This window comes from Salvia hispanica, chromosome 5 (genome assembly GCF_029641045.1).
Source record: "Salvia hispanica isolate PSC_SH4W2 chromosome 5, Shi_PSC_v1, whole genome shotgun sequence".
NCBI lineage: Eukaryota > Viridiplantae > Streptophyta > Magnoliopsida > Lamiales > Lamiaceae > Salvia > Salvia hispanica.
The window spans coordinates 21,704,372-21,721,514 of NC_142696.1; the positions used below are offsets into that span (position 1 = coordinate 21,704,372).

The 17,143-nt window shown below is 35.4% G+C and overlaps 4 protein-coding genes across 6 annotated transcripts; 3 read left to right on the forward strand and 1 right to left on the reverse strand.

Moving 5' to 3' along the window:
* Positions 1 to 837: 837 nt before the first annotated feature.
* LOC148926441 (uncharacterized) lies at positions 838 to 1,353 on the reverse strand. Its single transcript, XM_089059133.1, has one exon. It carries the CDS (start codon positions 1,351 to 1,353, stop codon positions 838 to 840), a length of 516 nt encoding a protein of 171 aa, XP_088915259.1.
* A 1,540-nt stretch (positions 1,354 to 2,893) lies between these two features.
* Positions 2,894 to 5,839, forward strand: CYP707A2 (cytochrome P450, family 707, subfamily A, polypeptide 2). Of its 2 annotated transcripts, XM_089058104.1 has the most exons (7): positions 2,894 to 2,947; positions 3,023 to 3,164; positions 3,248 to 3,572; positions 3,778 to 4,257; positions 4,337 to 4,522; positions 4,711 to 4,829; positions 5,522 to 5,839. In XM_089058104.1, the coding sequence occupies exons 2-7, from the start codon at positions 3,085 to 3,087 to the stop codon at positions 5,658 to 5,660; spliced, it is 1,329 nt and encodes a 442-aa protein (XP_088914230.1). In that variant the 5' UTR covers positions 2,894 to 2,947; positions 3,023 to 3,084; the 3' UTR covers positions 5,661 to 5,839. The 2 variants fall into 2 exon arrangements, with proteins under 2 accessions (XP_088914230.1, XP_047940200.1); XM_048084243.2 differs by lacking the exon at positions 2,894 to 2,947 and having other exon boundaries at positions 2,957 to 3,164.
* Positions 5,840 to 7,859: 2,020 nt separating this feature from the next.
* On the forward strand, positions 7,860 to 10,011 carry LOC125190547 (uncharacterized protein C24B11.05-like). The gene is made up of 10 exons (XM_048087876.2): positions 7,860 to 7,972; positions 8,248 to 8,325; positions 8,418 to 8,483; positions 8,574 to 8,671; positions 8,780 to 8,817; positions 8,916 to 9,003; positions 9,096 to 9,231; positions 9,312 to 9,406; positions 9,501 to 9,566; positions 9,644 to 10,011. The coding sequence occupies exons 2-10, from the start codon at positions 8,265 to 8,267 to the stop codon at positions 9,791 to 9,793; spliced, it is 798 nt and encodes a 265-aa protein (XP_047943833.1). The 5' UTR covers positions 7,860 to 7,972; positions 8,248 to 8,264; the 3' UTR covers positions 9,794 to 10,011.
* Positions 10,012 to 14,357: 4,346 nt separating this feature from the next.
* Positions 14,358 to 17,134, forward strand: LOC125186233 (scarecrow-like transcription factor 11 (SCL11)). 2 transcript variants are annotated; one of them, XM_048082584.2, is made up of 5 exons: positions 14,358 to 14,513; positions 14,616 to 14,713; positions 15,724 to 15,805; positions 15,888 to 15,967; positions 16,668 to 17,134. In XM_048082584.2, the coding sequence occupies exons 1-5, from the start codon at positions 14,472 to 14,474 to the stop codon at positions 16,921 to 16,923; spliced, it is 558 nt and encodes a 185-aa protein (XP_047938541.1). In that variant the 5' UTR covers positions 14,358 to 14,471; the 3' UTR covers positions 16,924 to 17,134. The 2 variants fall into 2 exon arrangements, with proteins under 2 accessions (XP_047938541.1, XP_047938543.1); XM_048082586.2 differs by having other exon boundaries at positions 14,378 to 14,513; positions 14,588 to 14,713.
* The last annotated feature ends 9 nt before the right edge of the window (positions 17,135 to 17,143 follow it).

Consider the following 17,143-nt stretch of genomic DNA (forward strand, 5'->3'; position numbering starts at 1 on the left):
AGTGTGTAATAAATGAAATGAGATAGTGGAGTGAGATAATGAAGTGTGTAATAAATGAAGTGAGATGATGGAGTGTGTAATAAATGAAGTGAGTTGGTTGAAGGTGGGTCCCTCTTTGACTTTTTGGTTTTTTATTTTTGTTTTGATTTATTTTAATATAGATAATGACATTTGGGTGTAATTTTAGTGAATAATGGGGTAAAATTTTATGTGCAAATATGGTAAATTCTAAATGTTACTCCAAATGTGGGACGGACTTTTATGGCAAAATGTTACTACAAATCTGGGACGGATGGAGTATTTAAAAGGTGTGTGAAAAAATGGTTGAGTTTATTAATTGGAGAGAGAAAATTTCCAAAAAAGCAAATGTGTCATCTTAGTTGAAATAAACTAAAAAAAAAGTATCATCTTATGTGAGACAAAAGGAGTAATTACTTTTATTTCCCTTGCATGAACATTTAAGAAAAAAAAATCAGAGTAATTTAAACAACACATCCATCAATTGCTCTTCATTTTTAACCGTCGCACATCCATAATACTCTTCATTCTTAAATGTCGGTTTTAAGTCAGCTTAGAGCATCCTTAATTCCATCCAGGATTTGGGTCGCAAGTTATCTGCACGTCATCATTCCCCTAAATTTGGGGTTCCAGACCACAACTCCATTAACACCGCAGGCCACAACTCGGGCCACAACTCAGACCACAACTATTCATTTGCACTCACAACTACAACATATTTTAATCGTCAAATAGATTACGTTGAACAATTAAACCCAGGAAAATTCATTGTTCAGTCAGAAAATAGAAAAAGAAAATTACAAATCCTAGAAAAAAGAACTACTTTTTCTTCGTTTGTGCGCGAAGGTATTCGATCATCTCACGGTGCAATTCGAGCTCGTACTCCGACATTGTCGAGGTATCCCTCGATGTCAACTCCGTCAGCTGGCCCATCCGCAACGTAATACTCATATCCGACATAGAGTCTGATATCTTGTCCAAGGAAGGATTGGCTGGCGGCGGCGGCATAGCGGAGTAGCTCGCAGTTGCCTTCCCCTTTGCTTTCCTCTTTGACGCCTTTGTGCCCATCGGACGGCTTTCAGTACCAGGAGATGAGAGGAAGAAGTCATCGTCTGTCACGTTGAGGTCGATTGGTGGACCTCCTTCGCTCGAAGTGTAGTGTCCGGCGGCGACTTCGGTTCTCTTCGCCGCCGCTTCAGCCCCACCGGTGTACTTCGGGCTCTTCTCGATAAGTTTCCAAACGTCGAAGTACTTGAAGTGCTTCTTCCCGTCAGCAAAGTAATCTGCCTTTGCCTTGTCCACAAGGTCCATCTCGCTGTGCCCGCTCGGCCACATCTGGACTACGTTAGTCCACTTGCCATTCCACTTGTTAATCTCCTTCTGCACCCACCCGACCCCAATGCTTGCGTAGCTTCACGTAGGAACGCTCGAATGAGCCTTCGGGTCGACCGGCGTTGTACTTATCTGCAATCCGCAGCCAGAACACTTTGTCGCTTTGCTGGTTGCCGACCACAGCGTCCTCGGAGACGTCGACATAGTTCTTGGCCAGCCACATTGTCTCCTGCGGACTATACTTCTTCGGCCCATCCTCATCGGCAACCTTGCCCTTGCCCTTGCCCTTGCCCCTCCGTTGAGCGGGCTCCATATCGCTGATATCGTACTCACCAGTGCTAACTGGCGATTCCATGTCCATATTGGTAGGCAGCCCGGGACTAGGCGTTGCATCTGGATCGGGTGTCGGCGGCACTTGCCAGTTCTGGGAGTTCACGAAATCGTCCATCTGGCGTTGGTCGCTATTAAACCAATCCATAGAACTAAAAAAGTGTTGAAATGCTAGAGAATTGAGAGTGAGAGTTTGTGTGGAAGAGTATTAAAAAATGGAGCAAATTTAGTGTATAAATAGAAAAACAAAAAAAAAATAAAAAAAATACAATTTCGTGGGGACTTGCAGCCCGGCCCGAACGCAATTAACGCCGGGACGGGCCGCATGGGATGCGGCACGGGCACGCATAACGCCGGCCGGGACGGGACGGGACTCGGGAGCGGCCCCGGAACGCAACTGCGTCCTCGGGACCGTCCCGGGCCGGGACGCAAGCTGCTCCAACGCTAAATTCGGGCCAGGATTCGCGAGTTGCGGCCCGGCCCGCCTGCGTTAATGATGCTCTTACAATATTCTCAAAGAAAGAAAGCAAAGAAAACGTATGGCTCGTGAAATATTAATGTTATACATGCCTCAAATTAAAACACAAAAATTCAAACTACTCAGAGCATCTCCAACCATTCCACTAAACTCAAACTCATTTTAATGTAAATCTCATACTAAATATTAATTTTACTCCAACCATTTACACTAAACTCAAACTTAAAAAAATATTCTCTATATTATGCATTTTTTACTCACAAAAATTGAAAAACTTTTAGGTTTAAGTTGAGTGTAAACCTAAAGATTTGTATTTTTTCCTCAAAAACCAAAAATATGATTGGTTTTTGAGTACTATTAGAGCTAAATATCTATCCCATTTTAGATTTTAGTGTACCTTTAGAGATGGTCTCACGCACGCCCGAGACTAGTCCAAGAAACAGCATACTGTTTCGTTTCATAATCAGTAATTGTATCAAAAGCCAAAACTTAATGTATAAATATTTCTTATAATTAATTAATACATTGATCCTACCTCAACTTTCTAACTGCATATGGTTAAGCAATTAATATCCTCTATGTCAAGTCCACTTTTAGATATTTTCAGGAAGTACTAATATAGAAGGATATGGTAATACAGGTGGTCGATAACAATTGGACAAACTAATTCCATATCACCAAGAATTGACTACGCAAAAATAATACTAATAAAAAAAAAAGCAAGAAAGTGAAAGAGCATTATAAAAATAAGGGAGAGCAAGGTTAAGCATTTACATCTCTAGGCGCTTGGTGCGTAACAATTTCTCAACACGCAATTTGAAAAGAAAAAAATGATGATACTGATGGTGGTGTTGGCTCTTGCAGCGGCGGGTCTCCTCTTCCGATGGTGTGAGCAAGGCCGCAACCGCCGTCTACCTCCCGGTTCCATGGGGTGGCCTTACATCGGAGAAACCCTGAAACTCTACACTCAAAATCCCAACACCTTCTTCTCCACTCGCCGCAAAAGGTTAGTTGATTAAATAACTCAACAGTTATCGTCGTCGCCATCATCACCATCATACTAGTAATTAATTTGTTTGGCATTGGCAGGTATGGTAATATATTCAAGAGTCACATATTGGGGTGCCCCTGTGTGATGATATCAAGCCCAGAAGCGGCCAAGATGGTTTTGGCGAGCAAAGCTCATCTCTTCAAGCCAACCTACCCACAAAGTAAAGAGAGATTGATAGGACCGGCGGCGCTCTTCTTCCACCAAGGCCACTACCACTCTCTGCTCAAGAGATTGGTCGCCGCCTCATTCTCTCCCTCCGCCATCCGAGCCTCCGTCGCCTCCGTTCACACCATTGCTCTCAAACTTCTCTCCAGCTGGGAACATGCCACCAGCCCCATATGCACCTTGCAACAGATGAAAAAGGTCAATTCATACATACACTCAATATTACTACTAATTAGTTATATTGTTGGGTTGCAAACTCACCTCACACCGCAGAATTAGTTTGAGGCTTTTTTTAGAGTAACTCATAAAAAAATTCGGGCGGGCTTAGCCTAAAATACACAATATTAATATCAAACTAATATGCAGTCTACGATCCTAACATACATATGTGTGTAATTTTCAGTATGCGTTTGAGGTGGCGATGGTATCGGTGTTTGGAGGGGAGGCGGAGGCGGAAACGGAAGGGATAAGGTGTTTGTATGGGGAATTGGAGAAAGGGTACAACTCGATGGCGGTGGATATTCCGGGAAGTCCGTTTTACAAGGCGATGAGGGTGAGGAAAGCGTTGAATGAGAGGTTGATGAAGATAATTGAGAGGAGAAGAGGAAATGGAGGGGGAGGTGGATTGCTGGGGAATATGCTGAGAGTGGAGTTGGGTGAATTGGCTGATTCTCAAATAGCTGATAACATAATCGGAGTCATTTTCGCAGCTCATGATACCACAGCCACTGTGCTGACGTGGCTCCTCAAGTATTTGCACGACAATCCCAATCTCCTCCAAGCTGTTGCGGCGGAGCAAGAGGGTATTGCACGCAAACTACAACTAGAGGGAGACCGGGGGCTTACGTGGGATGACACCCGAGACATGTCGCTCACTACCAGGGTACGCGAAATGTGTGTTATTATCATGTTTTGTTTATTTATCTTTCCGGTAAAAATGACGATATATGACGTACGCGTAGGTGATACAAGAAACGCTTAGAAGTGCAAGTATAGTTTCATTCACATTCAGAGAGGCGGTTGAAGATGTGGAGTTGGAAGGGTATGTGATCCCCAAAGGATGGAAAGTGCTTCCTCTCTTCAGAAGCATCCACCACACTTCAGATTTCTTTCCCCACCCACATAAATTCGACCCTTCTAGATTTGAGGTATCTACTATTCATTTGTCCACAATGTTTCTACGGCATTTTGATGACTATAATTTTCATGTAAATCAAGCCACGTGAGCAAATTAATTTAATATCAATATATGCATATCTTTAAAGATTCTAAGGCATGGGAATGGGATCCAATATTATACTTAAGAGTACTACAATTATGAATATAATTGGTGCAGGTATCTCCTAGGCCATACACATACATGCCCTTCGGAAATGGGGTACATTCATGTCCCGGCAGTGAGTTTGCTAAGCTTGAGATGCTAGTCCTCCTCCACCACCTCATTACTACTTACAGGTACTCACTTACATCTTTCTTTCATTTTACACATCTAGACACACCTCACTTCCTGGATCGGAGTAAAAATTCAATGGTCCCGACATATTGCCACATGGTGCATCCAACCAATTTCAATTCTAGAAAGTGAGAAAAAAAAAAAAGGAAAGAAGTGGTTTATGCAATTATGAATAATTGGTTTGACACATCATGTCCTGGACCACTAGATTTTTAATCGACCTGTCGACCTAATTAGTAGTAGACGATTAGATCTCCTCTAAATTACTAGTTTTTATTCTTTGATAGCTGATGTGTCAAGCCAACTCAATTTATAGTATTGGCCTATATATAATGCACATTGCTTCACTTATATACATGTGTAATAAGTGTTTAATTATGCGTAGGGTTAAAGTAAATCATCTCATCATTCTACAAAGGAGTTGGGCCGGGATATATAAACAGAATAACATTATATTAAATTAAAAGTAAAGTAAAAGAATGAGAAACGAACAAAAGGAGCAGGAATATTTACTGATCTTTTCGTGCGTTTGTCGTAGAAATCGATTCAATGGTTGTATTAATTCATATACTATTAAAAAGCCCCTTTCACACTCCTGAAATATAATGTTTTACTCTTTTTTTTTTTTTCAACTGATTTTATTTATAGCTGATTTCTCATTGGAGCTAACAAATTTTAAATTAATTTGTGTCAGATGGAGAGTGATTGGGGAAGAGGATGCAATACAGTATGGGCCTTTTCCAGTGCCTAAAGGAGGACTGCTTATTCACGTCACGCATCGGAGTCGGAGACGGGAAAATATCTCTACCAGCATCTCATCAATCACCCAATAAATTAAAAATAGTAGTAATTCAGAGGGAAAAAAGTGGGAACAAAATGTATCCCGCGTGTATTCCTTCATTAAGATCACATCATGTTTTTGTTATCTTCGTTGTCACATACGTGTCGTTCAATTTCATTGGTATCATGTGGATTCAATTGATGTTAATGCATTGACTTACAATTATAGAAAGTGTAGTGTAAGAGAGATGAAAATGAGGTTAATTTCTTTAAAAGTTTCCAAAAAATAATAGTATTTGTATTATAAGGATAGTAGTACTAAATTTTGAATTAAATTGAATATTAGATTTTATTTTAATTTTCCAAATTGGGCACTGTATCTTTTTCATCCTTATAAAAGTCTTTGAATTGTTTTTCTTCTGTTCTCTAATTAATAAAGTTAATTATTTCCCCCTTAATATCACACCTTCTCCTACGCACCATTAATCCTCTAAATCAAATCAAACACTTGCTTTTAACCTTAATAATGTTGAACCGGATTTAATAAACCTATCATTATCATTACAAATTAGAAGCCTCATATCAGTTTAGTGTTGCCAATTTGACTGGAATTTTAAAAGTGAAAAGGAAAAATTATGATTGTATACAAGAGCAAGTTTTGATTGACGAAATTATAAATGTAAAAAAATGAATATTTAGAATATAATTCTTAAAAATATTCTATATGAGTATTTGTTAGAATCTCTAAATTTGATTTGCTGGCCGTATATAGTTGACAAAAATTATTTTGTATTACTAGTATTTATTTTGACACAATTAGTAATTAAACTGTGGAAGAAGAAGTATCTCGAAGACGTATATCAGGGTAATAAAAAGATTAATATTCTATTTGAAAAAAATAAAAGCTTAATATTTATTTTAACGGAGTAGAAAATTTTGTTTAGTTTCTTTTTGATGTAAATAGTAGGAGTACTAATTTGGTTATCTTTTGAGAAATAATTCGTACAAGGATATACTACAAAACAACTAACTCTATATATGTTCGAATTGAAATTATGGCTGATTTTTATTGTAAACCGTCAGAGTGGACCATTTTTGACATTCTAGTTCTATGTCCTAACTTTACCAGTAGCTTTAATTTTGGTTCAACAACATCAAACCAACCTACTAAAGAGCTCAGTTAAAGTTATTTTATACAGTAATGTTTTTTTTTTTTCTATTTGAATATGATCGTATACTATTTCTCATTTATCACAGTGATGACTCAAACTCCAATTAATTAAGCTAAGATTTATCATATTTAAGACATTATATTTTGATTCTCTATAACCGAAACTGAATTTGAAGGTTGTGGCCTCGAACCGTGTCTGCTTTACCCAGAAGCAGCATGTATTCGTGGATGAACGCGTGTAGAGAATCCAAGTAAATTGGTCTAAATTTCAGAACTGAAGTTTGAATTTGTAGAAATAATATAAAATAGTAGTAAGAGCATGTGAAAATTCCCAAGAGAGAGGGAAGAAGTTAGGCTGGCGACGCCATTCGTCAATATTAAAATCGATTTATGATTTTATTCTCATTCATTTCTTACGCTTACGCGGCTATTCGCACCAATTATAAACTTTACTATTCATAAGTGGAGTATTATATTAGGGGTAAGATCTGATGTGTTTGGACGTGATCCACTAAAATCACATCTAATCCTTTTCTTCCTTTTGAAACTTCTTTTTCAAAGGTAGCCATTTACGAAAAGTGTTTTTGAAGCAACTTTTGTGGATTAACAAAATATCCGAAATTTGATATCTTCATCCGAATTAAGTTGAAATTAAAGTTTCAGTTCGAATTTTCGTATTTTCAGTTTTTCTAAAAAAATCATATGCTCGGATCTAAAATTTTGAAAATACCCAAATATTCAAACATATAACATTTTAATTATAAATCTATCGAATATAAATACTTTGTGTGAATATGTTACTAGATTTTTGGATTTTGGTATTTTCGAATTTTCAATATTGCAATTTTGGATTTTCATAAATCTGTGTGCAATTTTGGATTTTTATTTCATAATTGAATTAGATTATTTTTGTCTAAATTTTGTTATTGGGTAAATTAGTAGTAGTAGTATTAATAAAATTGAGTCATGGGAAAAATTTAGAAAATAAAAATGAAGATTTGGACATGTAAAATGGTAAGAGGGACTGTGTTTCCTGTCGCTTTCGGCATTCCCATCTTTATGGCAACCCTATAACTGCTTCTGATGGCGGTTATCAATGCTCTATTTAACCACCCCGCCCCTTCCCCCCCTTTTCCACTCTCTCTATTCAATATTTTTTTCAAATCCCACATTTTTCGATCTCGCCATAATACGGTATGTCTGAAAACCAAATGTTCTTCTCTCCAAAGTTTCCATATGTTTTGCCTTTGATTTTAAGTTTTCTGCTTGATTTGTTCATTTTCTATACGCATTCGTTTCGATTCATCTTATCTTTCATCTCATTGATTGTTCTTGGTGGATTCTCATTTTGTCTTTTGAAATCCCCTGTTTTTTTCCTAATCCTGCATATGCATATATGCCTGTGCCATAGTTGAATTGAATTGTTTCTCTTCTTATTACTTATGCGTATTTCCATTATGATTTGTTAGATTGTTATTAAATCGAAATGGAGCAAGACGACTGCTATCAGAGTGTTACAGAGACAAAATATGATTGTCTCCTCTTTGGTGAGTTTTGGTTCTCACCCTTCATATTTGGCAATCTTTGAGAAATTAGGTAAAACAATTTTGTATGTTGAGGGTTTATCTTTGATTTTCAGATGTGGATGATACCCTTTATCCCCTGAGTTCCGGTATATCAACGGAATGCACCAAGAACATCAGAGGTAAAATCCATGCCCAAATGTGTGAAAAGTTTATGCCTTTTCTTATCATCAAAATTTGTAAACTTAGTTTTATTAACTATGTTGGTTTAGAATACATGATCAGCAAGCTCGGCATCGAGGAGGAGAAGGTGCCTGAAATGTGTGCCGAGTTATACAAGGACTATGGCACAACAATGGCCGGTCTTCGGGTATGGTTTTCTAGTGCTGTTACACTGTTCGTGTGTGTGTGTGTGTGTGTGTTTATATGGCTTCGAAAAAACATGTTGAAATAGATTGATGGCGATTTCTCTTTTCAGGCTGTCGGTTATGATTTCGACTATGATGATTACCATAGGTAACTAACTATGTTCATTTAATCATTTGTGTTTCTCTACTTGCTATCCTAATTGTTTCATTTGCAAAGTCCCTAAAACATGATCTTCTTCTGTGTAGCTTCGTACATGGTAGACTACCTTACGACTGGTTGAAGACCGATCACACTCTAAAAAACCTTCTGCAGACCGTCCCCATTCGCAAAGTTGTAAGTTGCTAACTGTATACATTTATTGCATTATTGGGAAATTTGGTTTTGACAATGTATTGGAACATATCTATGTATTGGTTATGTAACAGATATTCTCGAATGGAAATGACGCCCATGTTGCTGAGGTTCTTAGCAGGCTTGGTGTACAGGATTGCTTCGAAAGTATCATTTGTTTCGAGACGTTGAATCCTTCTAAAACCTCTGAACAGCCTGAAGACACTGATGGTAAGCTCAGACATTGTATATTTGCAATGTTATTTTATATATCGATTCAAATATGTGACTGCTTTCCATGCTCTCTGCAGCAACAGAACTCCCTAAAACTCCAATTCTCTGCAAGCCGCTTGAAAATTCATTTGTACAAGCTTTCAAGATTGCTGGTATTAACCCTCAGAAAACGGTAAGAAAGCATTCATTTCAGTTTTGTTTACGGTCTTATATTTCCCGTGGCCAACCAATATTTCATCTGAGATCAACTTTGTTTGTTGCTGCAGCTGTTCTTTGATGACTCCATTCGCAATCTGCAGACTGCAAAAAGCGTTGGCCTGCATACTGTTTGGGTATGTTGTTTCCAAATAACCTAACCATATCGAAAGGGATTAGAGCAAAACTTACTAAGTAAGGTTTTTATGTATAGGTTGGGTCCTCTCATAAAACAGATGGTGTGGATTATTCGTTGGAGAGCATTCACAATATGAAGGAGGCATTTCCCGAGCTGTGGGAAGGTGCTGTCGACAAGGCTGATGCTCCCTATCCTGAAAAGGCTGCCATTGAAGCGGTTGTCTGAGCTAGCTAATGTGACCAAGGATTCTTAATGCAATGACACCTAACTCACATATTATCTTCGTTATTTTTTATTTTGGCTTTTCTTGTCTCTGCTTGGTTTCTTACTTTGTTGAACCTGAAAAGGATCTATTAACATTGCTTAGATATCATTGGATCTAATGTAACTACTCTCTCTCAAAGTTAGTGAGATATGCTATAAAGTTTTTCATCTTTAGTAAATTCAGATTTCTTTCTTCTACTGCTAGTATTTTTATTCTTACAGGTGCATTGAACTTCTTTTTTTCCCTTGTGCATTGGATCTTGAGCCTCTCTATTGAAGGGCTCTGTCATATGCCAATTGCCAACTATGTAAGAACTCAAAACTTTGAGGTGTGTATCAGAATGGTACCTTTGGCTTTCCAGTCAAACGAAAAACAAGAGCAGATGAGTTTGTTGAAGAGTTGCTGTTGTTCCTTGTTGTTTGAGAATGTGGAAAGAACCTTATTTTACGGTGTAGTTCACGGACTTTAGAGGTTTCTCTGGTTCTACAAAGAGGGGCAAAGTCAGTTTCTATGATGCAAACTGCTGTGAGGGCTTGGTTAGTATAGCATCGATAGAGAAGTTGTTGTGGTAGATGGCGATGGTCAAGAATGAGTAGCTTCTCAATGTATTCTCCAAACTGCAAGTCACAATGTGCTGAGTCAAAAGAAGAAACAGCAAAAAAAAGGAACAAAAGAAGAGGCAAGAAACTAGCACTGCTCTTGGATATCTAAGAAGTCCTTTTTTGCGTGAGGCTGCAGCATCACATATGGTCGTCCTCTTTCCAAACTGGCAGTCCTCACACTCACAAAATGCATGTTAGGTAGGGGTGATAACTCATCTAGGAAGGAAATTTATGAACAAAAATGACTGTTTTGTTCATAAAATTTCATCCTAAATGAGTTATCACCCCTACCAAACATGGCTTAAGTGTGCATAAATCAGCATAAGATAATGAATAATGATAAGGAAATGTTAACTATTTAACTTCTGTTTCCAAAACAGAAATCTAAAATAATTTTTCTTTTTAATTTAAATTTATGCAAAATATATAAATGTTATAATTCATTATTTGAAATTTACTTAAAATTATCAATTGTTATAATAATAGCAACTATTATGGTTCTTATTCTCACAGTATTAGTTATAACAATTTTAGTTATTTAATTACGACCATTATCATCATTATTACAATAAAATATTTAACAATATAAAATATTTAATTATGTAAGAATCTTTCGGAAAAAGGAGAAGTTGGGAAATACTAAGAAACTTATTGTTAGATAAAAAATTAAACGTACATAATTCTACATACACAATGGAACTTTTTTTTAACATTTATGTTGAAAATCGATTTATAAATATATTTAATACTAATCATTTTGCTAACACTTTAAAAAAAATTAAAATTTTAACTTAAACTTATGTATATTTATGCAAAAAATATTTTTTTTTTACTAAATATTGTATAATTAATTCGAATCAAGTTCAAAATCATGTTTCAATTTGACATAATATTTCTGTATTACTTCTTTCTTGTTACTACTATATAATAATACAACAAATAATAAAATTAATTTTTAATTAAATTTACTTAAATTTAAAAATTTAAGAATATTATGTAAGGGATGTACTAAGATAACAACCCTCTTTATTGTAACACCATATCACCATTTTAGGCCATTGGATCTGAAAATCGTGTGCTTGTCATGCTGCCACGTGTAAAAACACGGAGGGGTAAAATAGGAAATTTCTAATTTTACGTTACCAGATTGCAGTGCTGTTCATTGAATATTGCAGTTTTACCACAACAATATTGCAGTTTACCACAACTGCAATATCTAATACAATAGACTGCAATATCTAATACAGTAGACTGCAAACCCGTGTTTTTTCACGAAACTTAATCCTAGGCGTCCATAGATGAGATCTAACGGACTATATTGATGGTATAGTGTTATCATATCTATGGTGGCACCATAGTGCATCCCTATTATGTAATGTACAATCCATAACAAAATCATTGCTTGCCCGCTCTAAAGCGGGGCGGCTACGGTAAAGAAAAGTTCCAAAAAAGCACTTCGAAGAAGGTTCCACGGCCTCTACTAGTAAAGGTTCCGAACGCCTCACTTCTCTTACTTTCGGTGCTTATCTTCAATCATAAGTACATTTATCTTTTCTTGCTATTAAAAATTATTTATTAATCTTCATGGTGGCCATGGATTTTAGGGAATATGTTATATACGTTGAAGCGTCATATTCTAAGGTTTATAGCACCTTAATTTAAAATTAAGACTAAATCTTCACTCTTAGATTTTAAAATGAATGGATGAGATTAAATCTTACTAATCTCAATAAATAGTAGACAAAACATCAACAAAAAGGTAATATCTTCATTATGTTATCATATGATAATTTTCATGAATGTTTTTTTATATCAACATTGTGTATTACAAATATCAACAATATGACATAAGAATATCAACACTAGTACAAGAAAATAACACATATTTATTGAGATTTTTACATGGTTTTGTTGAGATTTTTTGATGTATTTGTTGGTAAAAATCTGGTTATCAACATTTACGAAAACTAAAATAAAAAATATCAAATTTCATCATCCGAACGTCGTCGGAACATATGCAATTGAGATCTCGTTGGAATCCTTATAAAATTATCTTTAATTTGATATATTTTTTGCGAAAAAATAATTTAAATCGAGAGAGTTATGTAAATTTAAAGTTTTAAGATGATTTTAATGAGAGGGAATTGACATTAATACAAATTTTATTTATTAATTTTCTTAATATAATTCATGTGACATTATTTCAACCATTAGATCTTCTAATCTAATGACTAAGATTTAGTCTTAGTTTGAGATTGTTAATTAGTTAGCAATTGATCACTCTCCCTACGTTGAAATTTGATATAAATCGCGGCGGGTTTGTCGAAATATGTGGACTTAAATTGGTTATTCCCTTTCCTTTTCTTATTTTGACAAATCCTTTCGAATAGAAGCAGCTGCCATCCAGTGACGTATCCAGAATTTTTAATTCGGAGGTACGATGTTTACATTGATTTGAAGCTTTAAAATTCGATTGATCATTTTTCTTTTGTTTTGATAGTCGAGAATATCTTATTTTGATAATTTTGTTAATTATTAATATTTTATATAATATAAATATAAGTAATTAGTACTATTACTATATAGTACTGCTTCCGTATCCCAAATTTTGACACGATTTGACCCGACACGGGTTTTAAGAAATGTAATGGAAAGTGTGTTGAAAAATTTGGTGGGATGTGGGTCCTACTTTTAAAGTATTAGTTTTATAATAAAATGTGAGTAGTAATGAGTTAGTGGAATATGAGGTCCACTATAAAAAATGGTAAAAAGTGAAATGTGTCAAACTTTCAGAGACGAACCGAAATGGTTTACTGTGTTGGGGGACGGAGGTAGTAATACTAAATGTCCTGAAAGTGAATCTTTTAAACATACATTACTGGAACAAAGTTGCAATTATTGCAAGCAAAAAGAATATACAATAATAAAACAATTGATAAAATATTTGCAGATCTTATAAGCAAAAATGTAATAATGAATATAAATTATTCAAAGAAGTTTATGTTATTTTTCAAATAAAAAGAATATCCCTTTGCCCCGTAAAAATATGTCACTTTCCATTTTCATCTATCTCATAAATAAATGGACATTCTATGTATGGAAAGTTATTTCAACTCATTACCCATACACGTCAAATTATTTTACAACTTATACAGTTATACTGACCAACCATTATAACTCATTAAACTTTCTATCCTTCCCCATCTCTCTTATTTTGCTAATTGTATCTTTATTCTCGTGTCATTTCAATTGCATATATTTTTATGGGATGGATTGGAGAGTAATAATTATAAATAAATACTTGAAAATCTATACAAACAAAATACGGCAAAACAAATAGAAATATTAATAACTCTATATAGAATATAACTATACAAAGAAAATAAAACAAAAGTACAACAACAAAAACTTGAAAGTTGGACAAGTAAGAAGAATAAGAGCTATTTTACCGCTGGAAGTTATGCATGAATGTAATGCTCATAAATTCCCTCTAGACCTAGATGCTGTCGAAGCTCCAACAAATGACTAAGATTTGTGTTTTGTGTGTAGGAGTTTTTGAAAATAGAATAGATAAACATAAGGAGCAAATAAACCCTCTTTTCATAAAACAAGTAAATAGTTTATTGCTCCTTTATTTTCTTTTGAGTCATTTTTCATATTTTCTAGTAATATTGTACTTTATTCTTTTTATTCGAGAATAAAGAAAAAAAATAAAAAAAAAATTGAAATTCTATCTTTTGTTTTACAATTTCTAAAAAAGTCTAATTAAAAAACTGAATTCATAAATAAAAAATAGTATAAAAATTCTAAATCTAATTTATAGCACGAGTATTAAATCTGAGGAACCAATGGATTTTGTAGAATATACGTTGATATTATTGAGAATCTACGCAGCCGATTTCTCATAATTTTGAGGGTTAATTTGGTCATTCTTTGTTTTGTTATTTTGACAAACCCTTGCGAATCGAAGCCGCCTCTCTGAAGTCGCTGACGGAGGCCGGAGAGAGATAGAGAGAGGTTAATCGGAGACACTACCATGGCGAAGCGAGAGCTATCCTCTACTCTCAAGAACTTAAAGGTACAACCTAATTGCATTTTCATATCAAACCTTATATTTTCTCTTTAATCTTAATCCATCTTTCTTCTGTTTAGATCTTCTGATTATTGTTGGTCTGTTCAGTTCATGCAAAGGGCGTCCCAGAAAGATGAGAAAATCAAGAAAGAAGAAGAGCCCGTGCCTGCATCTGATTTCCCTGCCTGCACCCCTGTTAAAAGATGGTATCATTGTTCACTACTTTCTTTAAAACAATCGTTTTCATTAGTTCTTATGTTTTCTTATTGTATATTACTTGCTTGTTTCGCATTGGTGGAATTAGGGACAAAAAGAAGGGCTTATCAGTATCAATTTAGTTAATATGCTAGTACTAGTTTTCTTGTAAGGTGTGGAAAATTAAGAAGCCTTTTCAATAGTTTTTTAAGTGATGCTTCTTTGCTTAATCTGCTTCACTGTTTGTTTGCTCCCCTTAGTTATGACTTATGAGCTGATGTTGAACGCTTAACGCCGACAAAACTGATTGCAAAATGATCAGCGCGAGTATTGACTTTGCATTGTTTGATATTATTGCTACTTTAACTCGGTATATGTTTGATTTAGCATAATTCTGGGGTATATGGATCAGATTCTCTATGCATTCGATGATTATTTCCTTCAAATTGTGCAAATACAGTTAAAAGGATATTTGTTGAATGCTAGTGACATTTATTGTTGGACTAGCAGTATATTATACTTTTGGTATATGCATAAAGTGTATGTGGATTAGTGGGAAATATTGGAGCTAACCTCTTAAGGGGTGTAGTTTGGTCGATAGCTGTATTGTTAACGCATGTTTGGTCTAAGAATCTCAGTGTCTATACATCATTAGCCTTTTCACATATCTTACAATGCTCAAAGCCTCAAATTATGTCCCAAGATTTGTTGTAATATGAAGTTATGCAAACAAATAAACATTCATCGATTTTTATTATGGATTTGAAACCATTGTATTCATCAATCTTAAGCGGGCATGGAAACTGAAATAGTTAACTTTTATATTTAGTAGAATGTCCAGGTTGCTTTCTATGTCATGATTGTCATTATGTCTGAAACTGTACTGTTTGGACATCAATCCTAGATGGGTAATGAAATATCTGATTGAACATTTCTCAAGAAAAGATATGTGAACATTATTATGGATTTCTCTCAATGTGATGGAGATTCTTTATTTATGATTTCTTCCATTCATGTACAGCGTCGTTATAGTTGAAGGTGATCCACATCCAGGGGCAACAAGAGGTCGCATGTCGTTTCTAAGTTTTAATCCATCTATTGATGTGAGTTGTGGGCTGCCCTTTTAAGTTTCTATGGTTTTTATTTTTTATTTTTCCTAATCTTAAAAGGGCTTTGTTTCGGTAGAAACTCAATGAGGAAGTGTCTCCCCCTAGTGAAACTGAATCAGCTGCTACAAGTTCCGGTGGGCAAAATGAATTGATCAGGTCAGTGCCTTCATACCTTTGAAATTCTCTTACGGATTTAATATGTTCATTTATGATGATTCATAGTATTATAGAGTTTTGTTTAGAAATGGGGGAAAATTTTGTTTTAAAGTGTAAAAGGTGTATAGTCATATTCTTGGTTTAAAAAACTCCCGAAAGATGCTTGTTGTTGATGTGGCCTTTTTTCCAACACATTATGCAAATAAATATAAACAAAATATTATCAGAGGGCCTTGTAAATCATCAACCTCTGTCAGTAGAATTCACCAAAGCATCTCTTGTTCAGCATAAAGCAACCAATAATTTAATGCTCGTTCATTCTATTGATAGTTAAGTTGAAGTAATTGCAAGGGATGGGCGAAAAGTGAATCTATTACTATTAACTCATGATCTGATAGGTATTGTAATATACTCCCTCCGTCCCAAGGTATTAGACCAACTTTCTCTTTTGGGATGTCCCAACATATTAGACTCATTTCCTTTTTTAGCAAAAAGCATCTATCTTATTTTATTCTCCACCTACTTTTTTCTCTCTTCTCTCCCCTACTTTTTCCCTCTCTCATACTTTACTCTCTCCACTTTAACTATTTAAATATCAATTCCTTAAATCATGTGCCCAAAAGAAGTGAGTCTAATACTCCGGGACGGAGGGAGTAACGTTCTTTACAAGGCTGAAGACTGAAGTTCCTCTTATTTGCAGAGAAAATGGGTCCCCTCAGGATAGGTCAGAAGACTTGGGATTAGAATCTTCAAGCAATGATTGGAATAGCAACCATAAGAGGAGGCAACACGATGCTGGTGCAGAAGCAGAGACTCCAAACAAGTCAAGGAAGGGCGATCAAGATAGCCAAGATCCAAACTCAGCTAGAAGCCGTGGTTCTCACAAACAAAATAAGCGTGAAAAGCTGGATTGGAGTGTTCTTCGGCCTCCCAAGTATCAAAGCAAGAAGAGGTAAGTGTTTGCAATAGATTTCTGAGTATTTTTTTTGGCACCTAAGTTGCCTTCCGCAGTTGACTCTGTTGTATCGCATTGTTCGTTGTTGTATCCAAAGTTTTGTCCTAGAGTTGAGATAGGATAAATGTATCTCTCTCTTAATTTGCTAATACACGTGCTACGGCCTATGTTTCTTTATCAATTTTTTATATATGACATTTTACGGATACAAAGTACTCTCT

Bases quoted from the DNA above. Each gene is read 5' to 3' on its own strand.
- LOC125186233 (XM_048082584.2), top strand. From the start codon at position 14,472: ATGGCGAAGCGAGAGCTATCCTCTACTCTCAAGAACTTAAAG. The intron at 14,714-15,723 runs GTATCATTGTTC...ATTCATGTACAG, and splicing joins TGCACCCCTGTTAAAAGATG to CGTCGTTATAGTTGAAGGTG. The intron at 15,806-15,887 runs GTGAGTTGTGGG...TTGTTTCGGTAG, and splicing joins GTTTTAATCCATCTATTGAT to AAACTCAATGAGGAAGTGTC.
- LOC125190547 (XM_048087876.2), top strand. From the start codon at position 8,265: ATGGAGCAAGACGACTGCTATCAGAGTGTTACAGAGACAAAATATGAT. The intron at 9,232-9,311 runs GTAAGCTCAGAC...TGCTCTCTGCAG, and splicing joins ACAGCCTGAAGACACTGATG to CAACAGAACTCCCTAAAACT. The intron at 9,407-9,500 runs GTAAGAAAGCAT...TTGTTGCTGCAG, and splicing joins GTATTAACCCTCAGAAAACG to CTGTTCTTTGATGACTCCAT.
- LOC148926441 (XM_089059133.1), bottom strand. From the start codon at position 1,353: ATGTGGCCGAGCGGGCACAGCGAGATGGACCTTGTGGACAAGGCAAAG.
- CYP707A2 (XM_048084243.2), top strand. From the start codon at position 2,989: ATGATGATACTGATGGTGGTGTTGGCTCTTGCAGCGGCGGGTCTCCTC. The intron at 3,573-3,777 runs GTCAATTCATAC...TGTAATTTTCAG, and splicing joins CCTTGCAACAGATGAAAAAG to TATGCGTTTGAGGTGGCGAT. The intron at 4,523-4,710 runs GTATCTACTATT...TAATTGGTGCAG, and splicing joins TCGACCCTTCTAGATTTGAG to GTATCTCCTAGGCCATACAC.